General features: G+C 39.0%; 1 protein-coding gene across 3 annotated transcripts in view; it reads right to left on the bottom strand.

Moving 5' to 3' along the window:
- TRPC3 (transient receptor potential cation channel subfamily C member 3) overlaps window positions 1-16823 on the bottom strand; it is a 41942-nt gene that overhangs the window by 10208 nt on the left and 14911 nt on the right. For 2 of the 3 annotated variants that reach the window (XM_071808090.1, XM_065836649.2), the window contains exons 3-5: window positions 11147-11332; window positions 4323-4487; window positions 1375-1591 (exon numbers count right to left, since the gene is read on the bottom strand). In XM_071808090.1, coding sequence (XP_071664191.1) covers window positions 1375-1591; window positions 4323-4487; window positions 11147-11332 — 568 coding nt within the window. The remainder of the gene's footprint in view (window positions 1-1374; window positions 1592-4322; window positions 4488-11146; window positions 11333-16823) is intronic. The other variant, XM_065836651.2, reaches the window with a different exon arrangement.

The following is a 16823-nucleotide window of genomic DNA, read 5'->3' as shown; positions in this document are numbered from 1 at the left end:
AAAAAGTATTCAAAAAATCAATACAGTGTCACTTCTCCACCCAAGCATGCTGTGCTTCTGAAGAAGGAATAACACTCAATGTGGAAAACAAACTTATCTTATTTCCTTACCATTTACATTCATAAAACACTTCTGAATCAGAAGGATTAATTTTTACAGAGGAGCATAACTACCCAATGACACACATGACCAAATATAAATGACATAATTATAATACCAGTTCTCCACTTTGCAGAAAACGTTGCTGTTCAGCATAGGAAGTGGAATTTGGCTGTGTGTAATTCAGTTTTCTTACTTGAACTTCTCCTCAGAAATTAATTTACACGGAGTTAATTCAGATCACAGCCTCATCGCTACTCAGAGATGCAGATGAATTACCTGGCAGGATAATTCAGAGTGAGCACTGCTGTCACCCCAACCCAATGCACAGCAGCCATGCACTGGACTGGTCTGAGGCTGCTTTTCTCTTGAGTGCCCAAGAAATCTAACACAGTGACAGAGTCCTAGAGACCACCAAAATTGCAGTCCTTGCCACCTGTCAAATAAAGAGGCTGCTCCCCACGAGTGTGTGCTGGGACTACCAAAAGGCAGCACACAAGAGATGTGCATCTGCTTACCCTAACATAGCTCAAGGTAAAGCAGGGCTTAATCCAGGAGACATGGGCAACTCAAAAGGCAGAGAGGGGCACTTTGATGTAGCAGCCACAGTAACAGCCTCTTTCTCTCCTGCAGCCTGTAAAAGCTGAGAATGCTACATTATCATGTGGCTGACATTTTGCTACATAAAGCACCTGACTTTGCTGAAATGCCAGAAAATAGCGTTTTCTGCCATATACAGTTTCAAACAGGCTGAGGGCTGATCAGGTTTTGTGAGGAAAAATGAGAGGAATGAGAACCAACTCATTAGCCCTTTGATACTGGCAGAAACTGTCCTTCCCCCAAATGCTACCTAAGCAGCAATGCTACACAAGCACTGCAGTAATAGCACATGAACACCAAGCAGCAGAAACTCTTGACCTTCGAGCACGTTCTGCAGCATAGGCTTCCTGATCCTATTTAAGAAAACCACTTCAGTAAAACATAATTTCTATGTTGTTCTCTTCAGCAAACCTGTGCTCCTGTTACAAATGCCAGAATTACCAAACAGTGCAGCAAACCAACAAACAAAATGTCACCCCATGCTGCAAGAGGGCACAGCACAAGGATGCTCTGATGTTCTCACCAGTGCTAATGTACTGTTATCTGCCCTAAGGGTTTATTCTAACTGTGCAGCAGCTGGAGCTAAGGTTTGGGACCTGTGTTTCTCTCTTCTCTTTTGGAATTTCTATCTGCAGGAAAACGCTTGACAAAGAGATAAAGGGGCAATATACCTACCAAGTACCCACACCATGATCAGCATTTCTGTCCAGGTGAACTGGGTAGTCTTCACCCTAAAGATCTGCTTAGGGTAATCAGTAACAGTCACATTCGGTAGCGTTGTTATACCTTCAAATCTGTCTGAAGCATTGAACACCAGCAGGCCTAGGAAAATAATGAAGGATGCTGCATGTGCCACAAATTTCATAAATGGGCTTCGAAGAATCCTTCCAAGCTGCAAAGGCAGAACAAAAGCAGTCACTCAGTTTTCTCAAAGAAGCAAACTCTTTCGTCAGGCATTTCAGAAGCTTAAATGGGCACTCATTGCTCAGGACAGTCTGAAACCTCATTTCTAAAGGATACTCTTTCAAGTGCACTGAACTGTTACGCTTTACCGTTTCAGACAAAAGTGTCCCAACGGCAGCCCCATGGGAGTATCTGTGAGTGTACATGTTACTCCATAAACTCTAGGTGGCAATGTTTGAGGGGAAAAATTCCAAGGAATTAACAACATATAGTGCAGTGACCAGAAAGAGCATGATCTAATGGCCACAGATACCATTGGGGAGGATGGGAGCAAGAACCCAGAAAATAAATAAACACATAAAATCTCCAAGTAGCTAAATGCTTTTCCTATGAACATGAGAGTACTATTAGCTTGTCTGTGACTAAAACCTAGCTATAGAAACAATTACAGAATCATCTTCTCATCTCTGACTACTGTATTCCATCCACAGAACATACACTCAGAGCTAAAAGTGCCAAATAAATAAACTGTGTCTACTAAAAATGATGACCATTCCATTACAATGGAGTAAGGCCAATATCAGACATTACTATTTTCAAATAAACTCAGCTGATCACATTTACATCAGCACCTAGTTAGGTGGACAAAGCAGCAACAGCAGAGGCAAGTCATCTGCACCAGAAGAAAGGACCAACTGCCTCCAGTAAACCACACTGGAAAGAGCAATGGGACTGTTACTGTATGAAAAAGAAGAGTCTGTGATCCCACCAGTACTAGCCTTATTTCTGCATCAGAAGTACCAAGCTACAGCAATACCACCAGTATCCTTTATTTAGGCAGCGAGTCTCACGTTGCCAGTGCTGCTGCAGCTCCCCACCCCGTATTTAAAGGATGCAGGTGTCAGCAAGGATTCAGGTGTCCCAGCAGTTTGCAGGGAATGCACATGGAGGTTTACTTGCCCTTGCCCTTTTCCCTGTGGAAGGAGCAGTACCGCGGGAATACAGCCCCTGTCTGCGGCCTGAGCGGGACACTGCTTGTCTGTGAACAAGGGGTGAGCAGGAGGCTGCTGGACAGACCTGGCTCAGCTGCTGCATTCCTCCTAGGGCCAAAGGTCTCCTGGCTCCTTCAGTACAACAGAAAAATGTACGGCTCTACACATGATGCCCCATCTTTAGTAACGTTGATACACAGCTTTAATGTGATACACCATCACATACGTTACCCATATTATGCAATATTCCCAAGGCCTCTGTGAAGAGCTGCATTATCAGCAGTATCATATAAGAAGAAAAAAACCAAGTTCAGCAGACGGGGAACAAGAGGTAACTTTCTCATTTCAAGGAATGATTTTCCTGAAGCCAGGGTCAGCTACTATGAACTAAGCAGATCAGCACACACTAAACAGCATTTGCTACCTGTGCAAACAATCGCAGGTTTCCTTCCTGCTCCCAACCTTTAGAAAGCATTTTGAAATTACGGTATCAAACAACTGATCTGAATGTACAGTGCTTTCATTTGACATGAGCACTAGGAAAATTGTCAGTGTTTCTTGTACTGGGAATTAAAGCTCAAAGACAAATGTCACTTTTCCAAACTAGACACTAGCTAAAATATATATTAATATGTCTCTATGATACGGAGCTGTGAGTGAGGAATATCTTTACTAAAGATAATCAAATAAAGTGACATTTCAGAGAATAGTGAAAGTAACAATTATAGTATTTTCATAAAGTTATCTTTAAAGTAAATAAATATTTAACCCAGAGGAACCACCAGGTTCCTTTGAAATATATAGGAGATGAGCAAAATCTTATCCTTTTTGAACTGAACTACCAAAGCAAAATATAAATGATTGAAACTCCCATTTCTTTGCTTTACGCTTGTTAGGGAAATAAAATTTAAATACCACATTTGGCACAGAAGTAAATTGACTTAATTTTTTTTAAAACTTAATGTTACAAAGAAATCTTCTTTCTTCTCCTTTACCAAAGATCCATCAATACACTTCATTTGCAGACAATTCACATGCTACAGACTGTAAGGATTTCAAAGAAACCGCTGTTATTTTCATTGTGAGATCATCAGGAAAGCTGGAAGCACCTGAATATTTTCATATAATTTTAAAAAAGGTAAGGGTTTACAGTTGAACTTTTTTCTGAATAAACCCTACCACATGGTTGGAATACTGCACTTAATTTGATTTCTGTTCTTTGGTTCACCTGTTAAACAGACCTCCTAGGGCAGCCATAACAAATATTTTACTTAAGTTCTGCGTCAGTAAAGCCAACAGATGTTCTGCTAACGGTTTATATGGGAACAGCATCAGATCCTAAGATGCCACCAGATGAGACCTATTACAGAATTCAAGTGGTGACTTTCAAAAAATCCATGTTACTAACACAAATACAACACCAATTCAATTACATAGTAGAGATTGTGAGGTGAGTGCAATCTACACAAATTAAAAAAGTAAAAAAAAGGCAAGCTCTTTTCAAACTTAACAATTTATTTTCATACTTCATCACTGTGGTCCCTTCTTTACAGTGAAAATAAAACGAATAGTATATTTTGGCTCATGATTAGAGATGACTAAAATATCATTAATTAGTTAAAATTTGGATTCAGCAGAATTAGAGGTATAATACTGCATTTTGAATGCTAGAAATTGAAAACCAGTTCCCAGAATAGTACAATATATGCAGTTGATAAAAGTCAGTACCCTGCTACATGGTGCAATCCAGTAACCAATGGCTAGAAATGGAAGGCCCAATGCCACAACCAGCACAACCAGACACTTGATAGCTATGGTCTGCTCCCGTAATCCTGAGAGATTTTCATACCAGATTGTCAGTAGCTGTTGCTGACAGTTTGGATGGGCCACAAACTGTAAAGAAAAAGAAAGAAAACCAAGGCATATTATAATTTATAAGAAGAGTTACACGACTGCTACATACACGATCAGCAAACCTCCACTGTCTGGTGTTCACTTAGACCTTAAGAACCATGCTTTTTTCTCTTTCCTTTATTTTAAAGGTTAATAAATAAAGAAGAAACTGCCAAGTTGAATTAACAAGAACTTTAGGGACAGGGCTGTACACGTGGACAGCCATCAACGATGGAAGCCTTTTACGCATCATTAGAATGGCTTCACATCCCCAATTGAATCCTGTCAGAGTTGAACCTCAGCCTCAACTTCCAACAATTACTCTGCAAATCAGGTTGATCCAAGGCACAAGCAGAATTTCTGCAGAGACTGAAAATTCTGGTCTGACCACATTAGCTTCTCCCCTTCCCACACATCAGGTGCGAGAGACCTCCTCAAATATCGTTGCCATTTGATTTGCTTCTTTGACAAAGGTTCCAAACCCATCCTTAACCATCTATATGCTTTCAGTCTAAAACATACTGAGGCAAGAAATTAATTAAGCAAAAGTGCAGCACCGAATTTTAAAACGCACCAGAAGACACAGAGATAAACACTGAAAAGGTTTCTTCTCTCTTATTAGCATCAGTGGTGAGAGCTATCACCTCTACATAGATGTACTTGAGATTTGAAAAATAATCAAAAGCCACTTACTACAAACGTATTTTATGTGTTTTTACCATTCAGTAATACAAGGAAATTCTTTTTGTGAACCACATGGAAAGATTATCTTGTTTTTTGATGATGTTCTAAGGACTCTGTAATAGAACACATTTTGCCATACAGTTTTGTATTTTCTCTAAGTTCATATGCCTTTGATAATATCTCAGCTGAAAAGTATTAAATCCTCGAATGTGACAGTTTTCAAAAATAACTTTTCCTTTGTCACTATTTAAAAATCTTAAAGGATCCTGAATGTACGGATTGTCATCACTACACAGCTTTGTGCTATTCCTTGTGTTTTAATGAGCTATTAACAGCTTAACAACACATTCATCAAATAAGATCTGAAGTGTAACATTTCAGTAATTTCTGAGCAAGTTAATTTCATTTTTATTTGATTCTTTTATGAGATATTACTTTTATCTTTGCTGATCAGTTTACATTATTATTTATCAAGTATTTGCTCATTTATTTGTATAGCAGAAGGACTAAAAGATATCAAGCATAACAGGGGAAACCGTAAGAGGTAATGTGTACAAATATCTGAATATAGTCCCTGAAGAAACAAGCTGGTACTTCCAAATCTGAGCATTTAATTTTATAAGATAACATTCAGACAGTTAAGCAAGAATGTCCTGATTGTCAATAGGCTGAGCATACACAGCTACTGAATTTCAAGTTAATGAATGCTGGGCCATTTTTGAATGTTCAGCCCTACATCTAAATTTTGTTACTTACTTTCCTTGTACCCAGACTCGGTCACATGAAAGACTGTTTGCAAATACACTGACTCTCCTTTGACCTAACTCTGATGCCCACTCTAGTCAATGGAAAAATTTCACCTGACCTTAAGTAAGCAGAGATGAGACATAATCGAGAACTTTTGTAACCAAGTGCTTGAAAATAGATAAAAAACAACCAAACACCCCCTTCTCCCCCTCATTAAAAAAAAAAAGGCAAGCCAGACAAACACCAAGACAAAGAAATAGGGCATTCAAGTGAATTCATCAGGATCTAGCCACGAAAACACAGACAAGTTGAAAACACAGGCTTAGGACAAATGCTCAGCTTCTCCTCAGACAGTTATTACGACACAAACTTGCTTTCCTGAGCCTTTTGTACATGTTGCATTCACCCCTAATTTCCACGGCATCCCAAAACTGAAAGAGAGCACAGACTGAAGTGCTAAGAGACTAACCTAAGAGATATTAAGGATCTGGTACTCACTTCAAGTAAATTTTAAAAAAAAAAGTCAACTTCCAACTTTCTCCTATGCAGCAAACATATGCAAATGTTATTTTCCTAGTTTCAGTAAGATTTTAGTGTGTTCACAAAGAAAGTGAATGATTCCCAAATTAATTATGGAATGATAAAACAAGCTGAGGCCAACAACTGTGTTTGTTTAGAAAAGCTTTAAGTTTTATATTACTAAAATCTGACTGAGTTTGTTGAAGGGTGAGTATCTGTTGCTCGGTTTTTAAATCCCTGTTGTATTTCTTTGGGACGAAGCAACCTGCTATGAGGACGGAGGAGGCTGTGCAGCCGCTGCACCAGGAGCAGCTCCCGTCCCCATGAGAGTGCAGCCCATGTCAGGTGCTGCTACTGAAGAAATACAAGGCGTGGGAGTGAAGAAGCTGTATCTCTCTATGTTCCTTGTCCGTTATATCCACATTTCTGGTTAAGTCCATTTCTAAAGTGTCATCGCACCCATCATTATCACTATGACTATTTACCATGTGCTGTGCGACTGCCACGTCACAAGAGCATGCAGGACATCAGTTAAGCACAAGGGTACAGATCCTAGTTATCACAGCGGTTTGATGAAATCAGATAACATACTTGTCAAATTGGTTGACAGTTACTAGTACATCTGAGTAAAGAATGTTGGGCAGTTTCACAAAAAGGGTTTGAAAATCATTCTTACAACTCTGATAACTCTGTGTTGGATTAAGAGTGAGATTTGATACAAGTTGCTTATACGTAGAAAATAAAATAATAATTAAAAACCAAAGCAAACAAACAAAACACATAAACCCAAACCAAGCAAAACAAAACAAAACCACCAACAAAACCAAACTGTAAGCCTTGGATATCCATTTTATTACCCTTTGTACTCTGTTGAGATCATAATGTACTAGATACAGTGTTGCTTGCCAGGTCCTTCCTGCAGAACTCCATTTATATTCCAAATCTCATTAAAAAGTATGTACAGTAGTCCAATAGGGCAAGTTTCATTAAAAAAATTCAAATAAAATCATTGGCAATGAAAACGGGTAACCTTAAAACTCTCAGAGGGAACAATCTGAAGCTCTTGCACAGACTTTAAAAAGTGAAGCAATCTTCATATTTTAATCTACTTTGTTTTAAAACAAAAGTCCCAAAGTGTTTAGGTATATGATTCATTAACCAGGTAGACCACATATTAATGCAGTTTGTACCTAGGGTAGAATGGCCAACAGTAAGAAACAAAAATATTTTTAAAGTCTTCAAGAAATCAATGTCAACTTGAACCATGTTTATATTCTTTTTACTAAGCTGTCACCTTTGAAGCTTATGCGCCATTAAAAAACTGCCAGCTTAGTCAATTTGAAAAAAAGAGACTGTTTTGGGTGTGTTTGTATGTTCTGACACATGCCTGCAGTCTCTTCTTTCACTAAGATAAATTTCATTGTCAACTCAGGACACCAAGGGACAAATCCTACAGCACATTGACTGGGCAAAGACAGGAAAGTAAATAATTACTTCAAATTACTAAGATTTTTGTTTCTTTTATAGCAGGTATAAAACTGTAGGGAAGAGGAAACGGAAAAAACCACCCACTGCATTCCTCCTATTACCAGAGAGAATGGGAAGAACCAGGAAAGGAGCTTTAAGGGAGCTGGCCTAGGGCTGGGAACCAGCCCAGGGCCCTCTTGGATCCATCCAGAGCTGTGTGCTGGTTCATTCCTCCTGTCCTATCAACATTTCGATCTGATCCTGAGAGGAGATCTGCCTGTGCTATAATTTTCCCCACAAAAGGAAGCAGTTAGTGAATAAGATGCCAATGGTTATGGCAAGTTCTTCTCTGGCAGTAAGTTTAAGGGCTCTTGAAAAGTTCTCGGTAACTTATTTACTGTTGGCAACTGCACAATATGCACCACTTCCAAGCCCTCAGAGCAACTTCTGTCATCTCTCCCATCCATAAAAGCTCTGAAATTCATCCTTCTCTGGCTCTGCTGAAATCTCTGAATTTATGATTTCATTGCTGTTATTTTCAGCAACTGAAACCTCTTCTCAGGTCTGTGGTTTTTGGGTTTTTTTTTCTTGTTTATCTGTCTCCCCCAGCTTCGTTTCCTTCAAGGACAGTAGTTCACATCATATTTCACATACCAATCACATCATCCTACACTTTGCTGCTTTCGCATTTCTCTTCTCTCATCCTACCTTCCATGCAGTTTCTTACTTTTTGTTACATTGTTGATCTTATTATCACAGTTATCTTATATTTTAGGATGAAATCTAAACCCCAGTGAACAACAAAGATGCATAAGGACGGTATCTGGCCACTAAAAAAAAAAAAAAATTAAAAAAAAAAATCCCGACTTTAATTTAGCTGCTTTTCCTGGCATGATTGACTGTAACAGTTCAGGTACATTCAGTTTCATGACCATGAACCAAGGCATCAGTATGTGATTACTTTTCTGTATGGCTATGAGTGATTATAATGTTATTCACTCCTAGCACCCTAATGGTTGAGTTTAGACACAGCAGAAACAGATCCTGGCATACTCTGATAAACAAACATACAATATACAAAGAGAATTTTGAATCTTCTTTGTTACCCATCAGTTAGAGACTACAGTGTCTGAAAATTAAATCTTATGATTTTACTCAAACTCTTATTGATTTTACTCAGAAATTCCATTCTGATTTTTATCTCAGCAAGAACTGCAGCACTTGGCCCAATGTCAGTAACTTCTGTAAAATATTGTTGGCAATCTAAAGACAGAGTTAAGACACAATACAAAAAGCACTACCACAGCAGCAATTCAGCACACAAAGCAAGTCTAGTTGTTCTAACTCATTTTCTTGGGTTTAATTCCCTTAGACCTTCACTGTTGGGGCTACAGCGTCAGTCTGCTTCAAAATCCTGTTTACAGGATGTGCTGCTCTTTATTGCAGTGTCCAGGGTATTAAGTGCAAGCGTTTAACTACTAATAGAATTAAAAAATGCATTTCCCTACCACTAAACTTTTGAGTACATTTGCTCACTTGTCATATGCTTTTTCTTGTCTTTCCTCGCTCCGCAAAGGGCATACGCCTCATTAACTATTTCATGGAACTGCAGTTCTATTTGCTTATACAGTGAACTGACCTTAATGTAGCTGACCCAGAAGCACAGCTAGAAATACTGAAAGATAAAACATAAGCCACATCCTTGTCCTCTTCCTACGGTAACACGGTTGAAAGCACCTCGTGTGGAGTTCCCTCATCTGAATCTGTTCTACAGTCAGAATGTCGCTATCATCTGCCACAATGGTAATGGAGCCAATCCCAGCATCAAACAACCACCGTGGCAGAGACATGTTCTGGCTTGATCCTTGCTCTCTGGAATGGCCATTTACAAGGAACAGGACATGTATGAATATGGTAACAGCTCTACACCATCTGTTTATTTCCTTCCACCAAAAACATAAGTCTTGTACATTATGAATTGTATTTGTCAGGAACTGGAGCCAAAACTTTGAGGTTAAGTACAAATAATTACTCTCTTGCAAGAGAAGAGGCTAAGTTTGGTGCACAGAAAACAACGGTAACAAAAGGAAATAAAAAACAAACCCCTTCTCCTCATTGGTTGAAACCAACACTTTCACAAATACGGCCTTCTCTTTGGATTAGGTATTATCACACAGACTGCCAAAAAGACACATCCTTACTTTCAACAGAGAGAAAACATGGCTCCACTGAAAACTTTTTTTTTTCTTAATCAGAACAATCTAACCAACTGTGTATAACCCTGTGTGCTGCTTTAACTGAAAATGGGTTATTTTCTTTGTGAAGTTAGAAACCTTTCTTCTTCATAGCTAGCATGCTCATTATTTGGACTGAGTTTGAGAACAAGCAGATAACACCCCAGCACAGAGCTCATGTTTTCAGTTGCTCTGATCAAGGACATTCTGAGCCCTCTGCCCACAGGTATCAGACATCGAGATAGGGGGGCAGAGCCTGACTGACATCCAGACTGATCAATGAGAGTATTCCATCCCATTAGCGTCATGCTCCAGGTTTAAGAGTGGGGCCTTCTGGTTTCTCACTCTCCTCTTCTGTTATCTCTCTCTTTGGGGATAGCCGGGGAAGTTTCATTACGGACATTTAGCTTGGCCTTTTGCCATTTTGAAGAGGCCTCTGGGCTTTTCTGCCTTTTTCCTCTTTATCTCTCTCAGAGATTGGCTTTAGGACGAGGTGTGGCTTGCTGGGACTGGCTGCTCAGTTGTGGACAGAGGTCGTGAGGAATTGCCTTGAGTATCTTTTATTTCTATTTTATATATATATATTTACTAGTAGTGTATTAGTATTTTTATTTTTTATTATATAAATAAATTTTTATTAAACTGTGTTTATCTCAATCCAAGTTTCTTCCTTTCCTTTTGATTCTCTCCCCTGTTGTGGGGCAGGGGAAAGGGGGTGAGCAAGCAGCTATCGTGGTTGTATTGCTAGTTTGGGTTAAACCACATCACCCTGCTAACACAGCTGATTTATATCACTAAAATCTCCTGCCAGTTCTCAGCTGTAGACAGTAGATTAAATGGAACTCCATCATAATCCACTTCTGCCAGCTTCTGCCTTGTGAGAATCTTGATTACACACACTATCCCTCAGTAATGCATCTAACCACCAATTCATAACACCTGTGGAGTAAACAAGATAACACTGCATTCTTATTACACTGCCTGAAAGCTCTGGCCATGGGGAGTTACCTTTTTGACTTCATACTTAATAGCCAGCTTCACACGGCTCAGTGATGCTCTGTGTCTCTGCGCTTCAACTGGCTCAGAATTCAAATCCCCGTTCAGAATGGCCTCCACTTCTTCCGAGTCGCGGCAGAGATCAAGAACACCAACCACAAAATCCTTGCACTGCATAGACAGCTTGCGGTAGTCATTCTGAAACAGAAGGGTTAGAGAAAATGGCCCATGATGAATGTGAACAGCAAGGAAAAAAGAACCTGTACAAGTTGCTAAAAATTAATAGTGTTTGACTTTTAAACGCTATGTCAAGGTAAGAGCATATCAGACATTACAAACTTCTTGGATAGTGGAATCATTTCCTCTCTGATATGAGGTGGCCACTTGTGCAGATGATGACAGCTGTTTACCAGGGTATGGAAACACTACATAATAGCATGATGAAAAGAACTCAAATGGGCTGCAAGTGGAAGCTGAATAGACAAATAAGAATTACACAAACCAACCAGAACTCTTAAAACACAAACCTCACCCTTGCGAATACTTTGCAGACAATTAATGAAATAGTTCTTACAGGGTTGCCTCCCAAGCTACAAATATATGTCTGCTTTTTCTACACTGGGAAAATGGCTGTTTACTCTTTACTCTGATGTACAATGTATATATCTGATGTCCTCTCAGATTTCTAGGACATCTTTATCTGAGATGCAGCCTTTGCTTTCCTCACAAAAAGCTACAGTTGGAGGAGAAAACTTAACAGAACCTGCCTCTTTTACCCTGTTGTATCAAGTGTTTCAGTACCGAATTGTTTTTCAATCACTCCACCACTTCTCTTTGTCCCTGCTCCACCATCACAAAGACCAATGGGACTCCTCTGTCCCTCTGGTTTTGTGTGGTTACTGTTCATCTTCAGACACTGCCTTTTTAACAGCACTTCTGGGCAGTACAGATTTTTCCTTTGTGGTTCCTGCATTCTCAAAAAAGCTTACTTACTGCTTCTACCCTCATCATTTTCTCATTTAATCACTGCTTTTTTTCTTGAAAACCTCACTTTTTTCCCCTTTCCTATGTAACTTTTCCCTCCCTTACTGCTAGTTTTGTTACATTTTTAACCTAGCATCTATAAAATGGGATAGAGAAACTTGCATACTCTTAGTAGTTTCAAATTATTTTGGGAGAAGAAGCTGCACAGGATAATTGCAGGAATCAGCTATCAATCCCATAGGTCTGATTCAGATATGAATCAAAATGAAATAACTACTGGAGACAAACAAATACTACTAGGAACTGTGTTATTATGGAAGACTGACATCCCAGATACGGACTTGGAAACAGTCCTAATCATAGACCTAAATAGAACCCAGTTATTTCCTTTGGTCATTGACAACAAATTAATTCAGTTGTCAGCGAACCAACAGGATATAAGGCTATTTTAGATTGTTGTTTTTACAACAGAATTATTATGCATCTGTGAGAACTTGAACACTGACCCTTAAATTTCCCATTTCAAGCAAGAGTTGCTTACACATTTCACTACAGCTAAAGAAAGGCGGCTACCGAGATGGTTGAGCAAAAACATTATAATCATCAGACACAATATAATGTTAGTTCAACAGAATAAGATCGGTCATCAATTTTTCTTTAGCACTATAAAGTAGCTGTAAATCTGCTATTTGCAGCACACGGGAGGATACACTAACTCCACTGACTTCAGCAGTGGTACTATATAGATAAAAGAGAAGCTACATTAATTCTCAACTGAATTTCCAGGCACTTGTAACTTTAAAATAAAAATAAGTCTTTGTTTTAATATTATTTCTAGCTATCTTATGCTCAAAAGTGACATCTTTTAGGGTTTAATAAAGTTTAGTTTGGACGGTTTTGTATTATTCAAATTCTTTATGATACATCACAATCCAAATTTTGTCCTTGTGTGAATGAACACAGGCTGTCCAGTTGCAGGGAGAGGCTTCACTTACAATGTCTTTTCTCATTCCTTTGCTAACTGTGAAGAAACAGAAGGAGAAATTGTGGCCTTCTAATAGTTAGGAAATAGCTCTTGCTAAAGGTTCACTTCATTTTCTTTACCATTTAACCATTCTGTTTTTCCTTACAATAAAACAGAAATGTAACATCAAAAGTTACATTACCAAGAAGTTACTTCTGAACAACTTCGAATATAAAAGTCAGGACAATCTAATTTCATTTCCTTGTGTTTAAGCCATAACCAAGTCTTTCACACATGCAAGTACAAGTACAGCCCAGCATCAGATCCATAAAACAGAAACATTCAAGTAAATTTTTGCCGTAGTCACATACACAGTGCAAAAGATCAGTTAACATAGTTTTCTCAATTAGCAGAAACTAAGCAAGAAGAATACATTTTCACAGGCAGTTACAACTGCAAAAGATTGCCTACAAACAGCAAAGTGGTGTAAAATCACCTTAATTTGGCAAAAGAGGGACAAACTGTGATTGCAGTAGTATCACATGAAGACTGCTATTCAATAGAGTACAGATTGTTTGATTTTGCTGTTCTCTCCTCCCAAGAGTGTCAGAGCTGCTGACTGATCCTGGCAGAGGGTGCAAAGCTTCTGCCCTCACAGCTCACACTGTGTTAACTGGCACCCTGACAAATACACTCTGAACAGCACTGATGGTCCCTCAAGGTTAGATTGCTTTGCACCTGCCTACTGCACACGAGCCACTCACATTCCTGCTGAAAAATTAAAAGTGCTACATGTTTCTTGACAGGTACATAGACCTTTTGGTTATAAAAGTTATCTTTATTGCCAGAACAGATTAAGGATATGATGGATTAAGTTTTATTCTGTCAAATTTAAGGATTAAATACATGCTATGTTCCTCACAAATGTTGTTACGAGAACTGAAAACCAGTATGTGCGTTGTTAATATCTGACTGAGGCTTTGAATCTTGTATTTGGAAAATTTGTCAGATTTACCTCTCCAGGTCTTTACTTACACATTAGCAAATCAAATTTCTCTTAGTCTATTTCATTGCTTTACAGAATTAAACAAACATTACCCACATTGTAAACATGGGACCTAATTCTCAATCTTCTACCTCTAGGGTGTTATGTGACTAGCAGAAACCACAATCTGTGGTCTCAGTCACCCACATACACCTCCGTTTACTCTTGAGAAAACACTGAGAGCAAGTGAAGCCATCAGATCACTCATCTCCTCCCTGTCCTAAACAGGGCTACCAGAGCTCCCTGTGTGAAGCATCCAGATCCATGTTTAAAAAGCTCAGCTACACACTGTGCAAGTCGCCCATTTGTTAACATGAAGCTGCTCTTCAGGGGAATGCCAAAGAGAGTACGGCTCCAATTGGCCTGCTTATATACTGCAGTTTTTCGCCTGTTTTTCCTCATAATACAGGGACACTGCTTCCTTGATCAACAAAGTGCTGCTTCAATTAATTCACAGCCTAACTCAACTGGTTTTACTAGCTGTATCATCTTAAATAATCTCTCTCAAAAAAAAGAAAACGTTACAAAGATGTCTGTGTAACATCAAAAACATCAGCCTGTTTTCTGCATTTTGCAAATACCATAGCAGACCCTGGTACATAATGGATGACTGACGATGACTGCAATTGCGGAACTGTGTCTCAGGAGCAGTTTCAGAAGACCCTGGCACACACCAGTAGTTGGATCTCAGCCTGTCCAACTCTGCGCACTCTGTTTTCACTCATAACATTAGAGACTGCCCTCTGAGTTCATCTAAAATTTTTACAAATAACATATCAATCTGTGTGAAAAGAATGAAGCATATGAAGAAAACCCTTCTGTTGATTTTACCTGTAAGATTTTTAATTATTCCAAAGAAAATTTATTACTAGGCAACTACATGTAGTCAAACAAAACGTGTATGTTTTCTATCATATGAGAGCTATATTCCTGTAAGCACTGCAGTTTGTGACTATGCACAACTGCATAACCAGTTCACACACTGCACATGCAATCATAGATGCATGGTGAGTAATACATATTAAATGGCTGTTTTGAGATCACATACATAGTCAGTTTGCATATGTAACTGCAGGAACTGTATATGCAAATAAAACACAATTTTACTAATGATTATGGATCTGGGCCTTGTCCTTTTAAAAGTTGGACCTAAACATAAATCAAGCTTGAACACTCTTTGTTAGTTCAGCTGAGATAACACTATGTAAATTTACTTGGAACAGTGACAGACTCCACTTTTAGACACACATCCACATCTTCCGTTGGTTTAAGAAGGAGCTTTTAGCAAAACTGGGAACAGGGATTTATCCCACCAAAAGCAGGACTATGATCTTTTTATTCTTATTATGATGGACCAAATTATGACATGGTACCAGCTAGCACAATTGCCACTGAGAGAACTGAGCTGCTTACGCAGGACAGTATTTAGTTGAGAGCTGGTATACAGAGACCATCACATGGCTTTATAGCTACTTTGTCCTGTTTTTTGGTTTTCTTTTTTCCTACAGTGACTCCAAAGGGAAGTTCCATCAGCTGTTCTGACTGCTAAAAATTCTCCTGTCACTATGCAGGACCAGTTTAAAAGTTCTCAGGGAAGAGGGTAAATATCACAGAATCACAGAATGTCAGGGATTGGAAGGGACCTCAAAAGCTCATCCAGTCCAATCCCCCCCCGCCGGAGCAGGAACACCCAGATGAGGTTACACAGGAAAGTGTCCAGGTGGGTTTGAATGTCTCCAGAGAAGGAGACTCCACAAATACCAATTAACTTTAGTGACCCAGTGGCCAGGGTCTGCTAAAAATAGAAGAACAAAAAAACATAAAAATTGAGAATATTTTTTTGTATTTTCTGTTGCTACTGGAATTGGAAAACACGATTCTCCAACTATAGTAATAAACACTTTTTTACCTTAAGACAGGATACAGTTCCAGTCTGAGCTTCCCTGGCCAGTCTGTCGGGCACAAAGCTGTAACAGCTCAGAGGTTTCTAACCACTCATAAGGACAGGTGACTGTAGAACAACACTCCATAGCTTGCTCTGACTTAATGAGGCTTATTCTTTTCAACAAAGGAATTAACTAGCAGATTCAACACACTTTGAAAACACTTCCTGAGCAGGAATATTTTTTATAAAAGCCCTTATAAACATCCAAATGGGTGAAGAAGTCCAGAGTGAAGCAAAATTCTGGTTTTGTATCTTAGACACAGAACTTCATCAACAGTGCTTCTTTCTTTCTAATTATCTCTACTGAATATAAAACACCCCGAAAAACCTGACAGGAGATAATTTCATCAGCTGCTTTAAGAGGCTGAAATTCGGTGTGATAGCAGTAGGCATGGAAGAGTGAAGGGCTTTTTTTTATTATTTGGTAGCAGTCTTGACTCAGAAAAACCAAACTGAAATTTCTGATTTATCTACAATCTTGCTGTCAACCCCTGGAATGGACACCAGGATCACCAAGGAAGCAAGAGAAATACTGTAGCTCCTGCCCTGGCCACAGGGATGATATGCTGCTATTCTGGCCACTAAAATGATGTCTTGCTGCTTTGAGAACCATGCACTGATAATCTCTGCTGTTTCTCAGCTCATTTCCAGATCTAAAGAGGAGTCACCATCATGTTCAGAGAAGCCAGCCATGCTTTGCTGGGATTAGAAAATGCAATGAAGAAAACAGAGAATTACAAAAAAAAAAAAA

This window comes from Patagioenas fasciata, chromosome 4 (genome assembly GCF_037038585.1).
Source record: "Patagioenas fasciata isolate bPatFas1 chromosome 4, bPatFas1.hap1, whole genome shotgun sequence".
Lineage (NCBI taxonomy): Eukaryota > Metazoa > Chordata > Aves > Columbiformes > Columbidae > Patagioenas > Patagioenas fasciata.
This window is presented reverse-complemented; position numbering and strand designations above follow the sequence as displayed.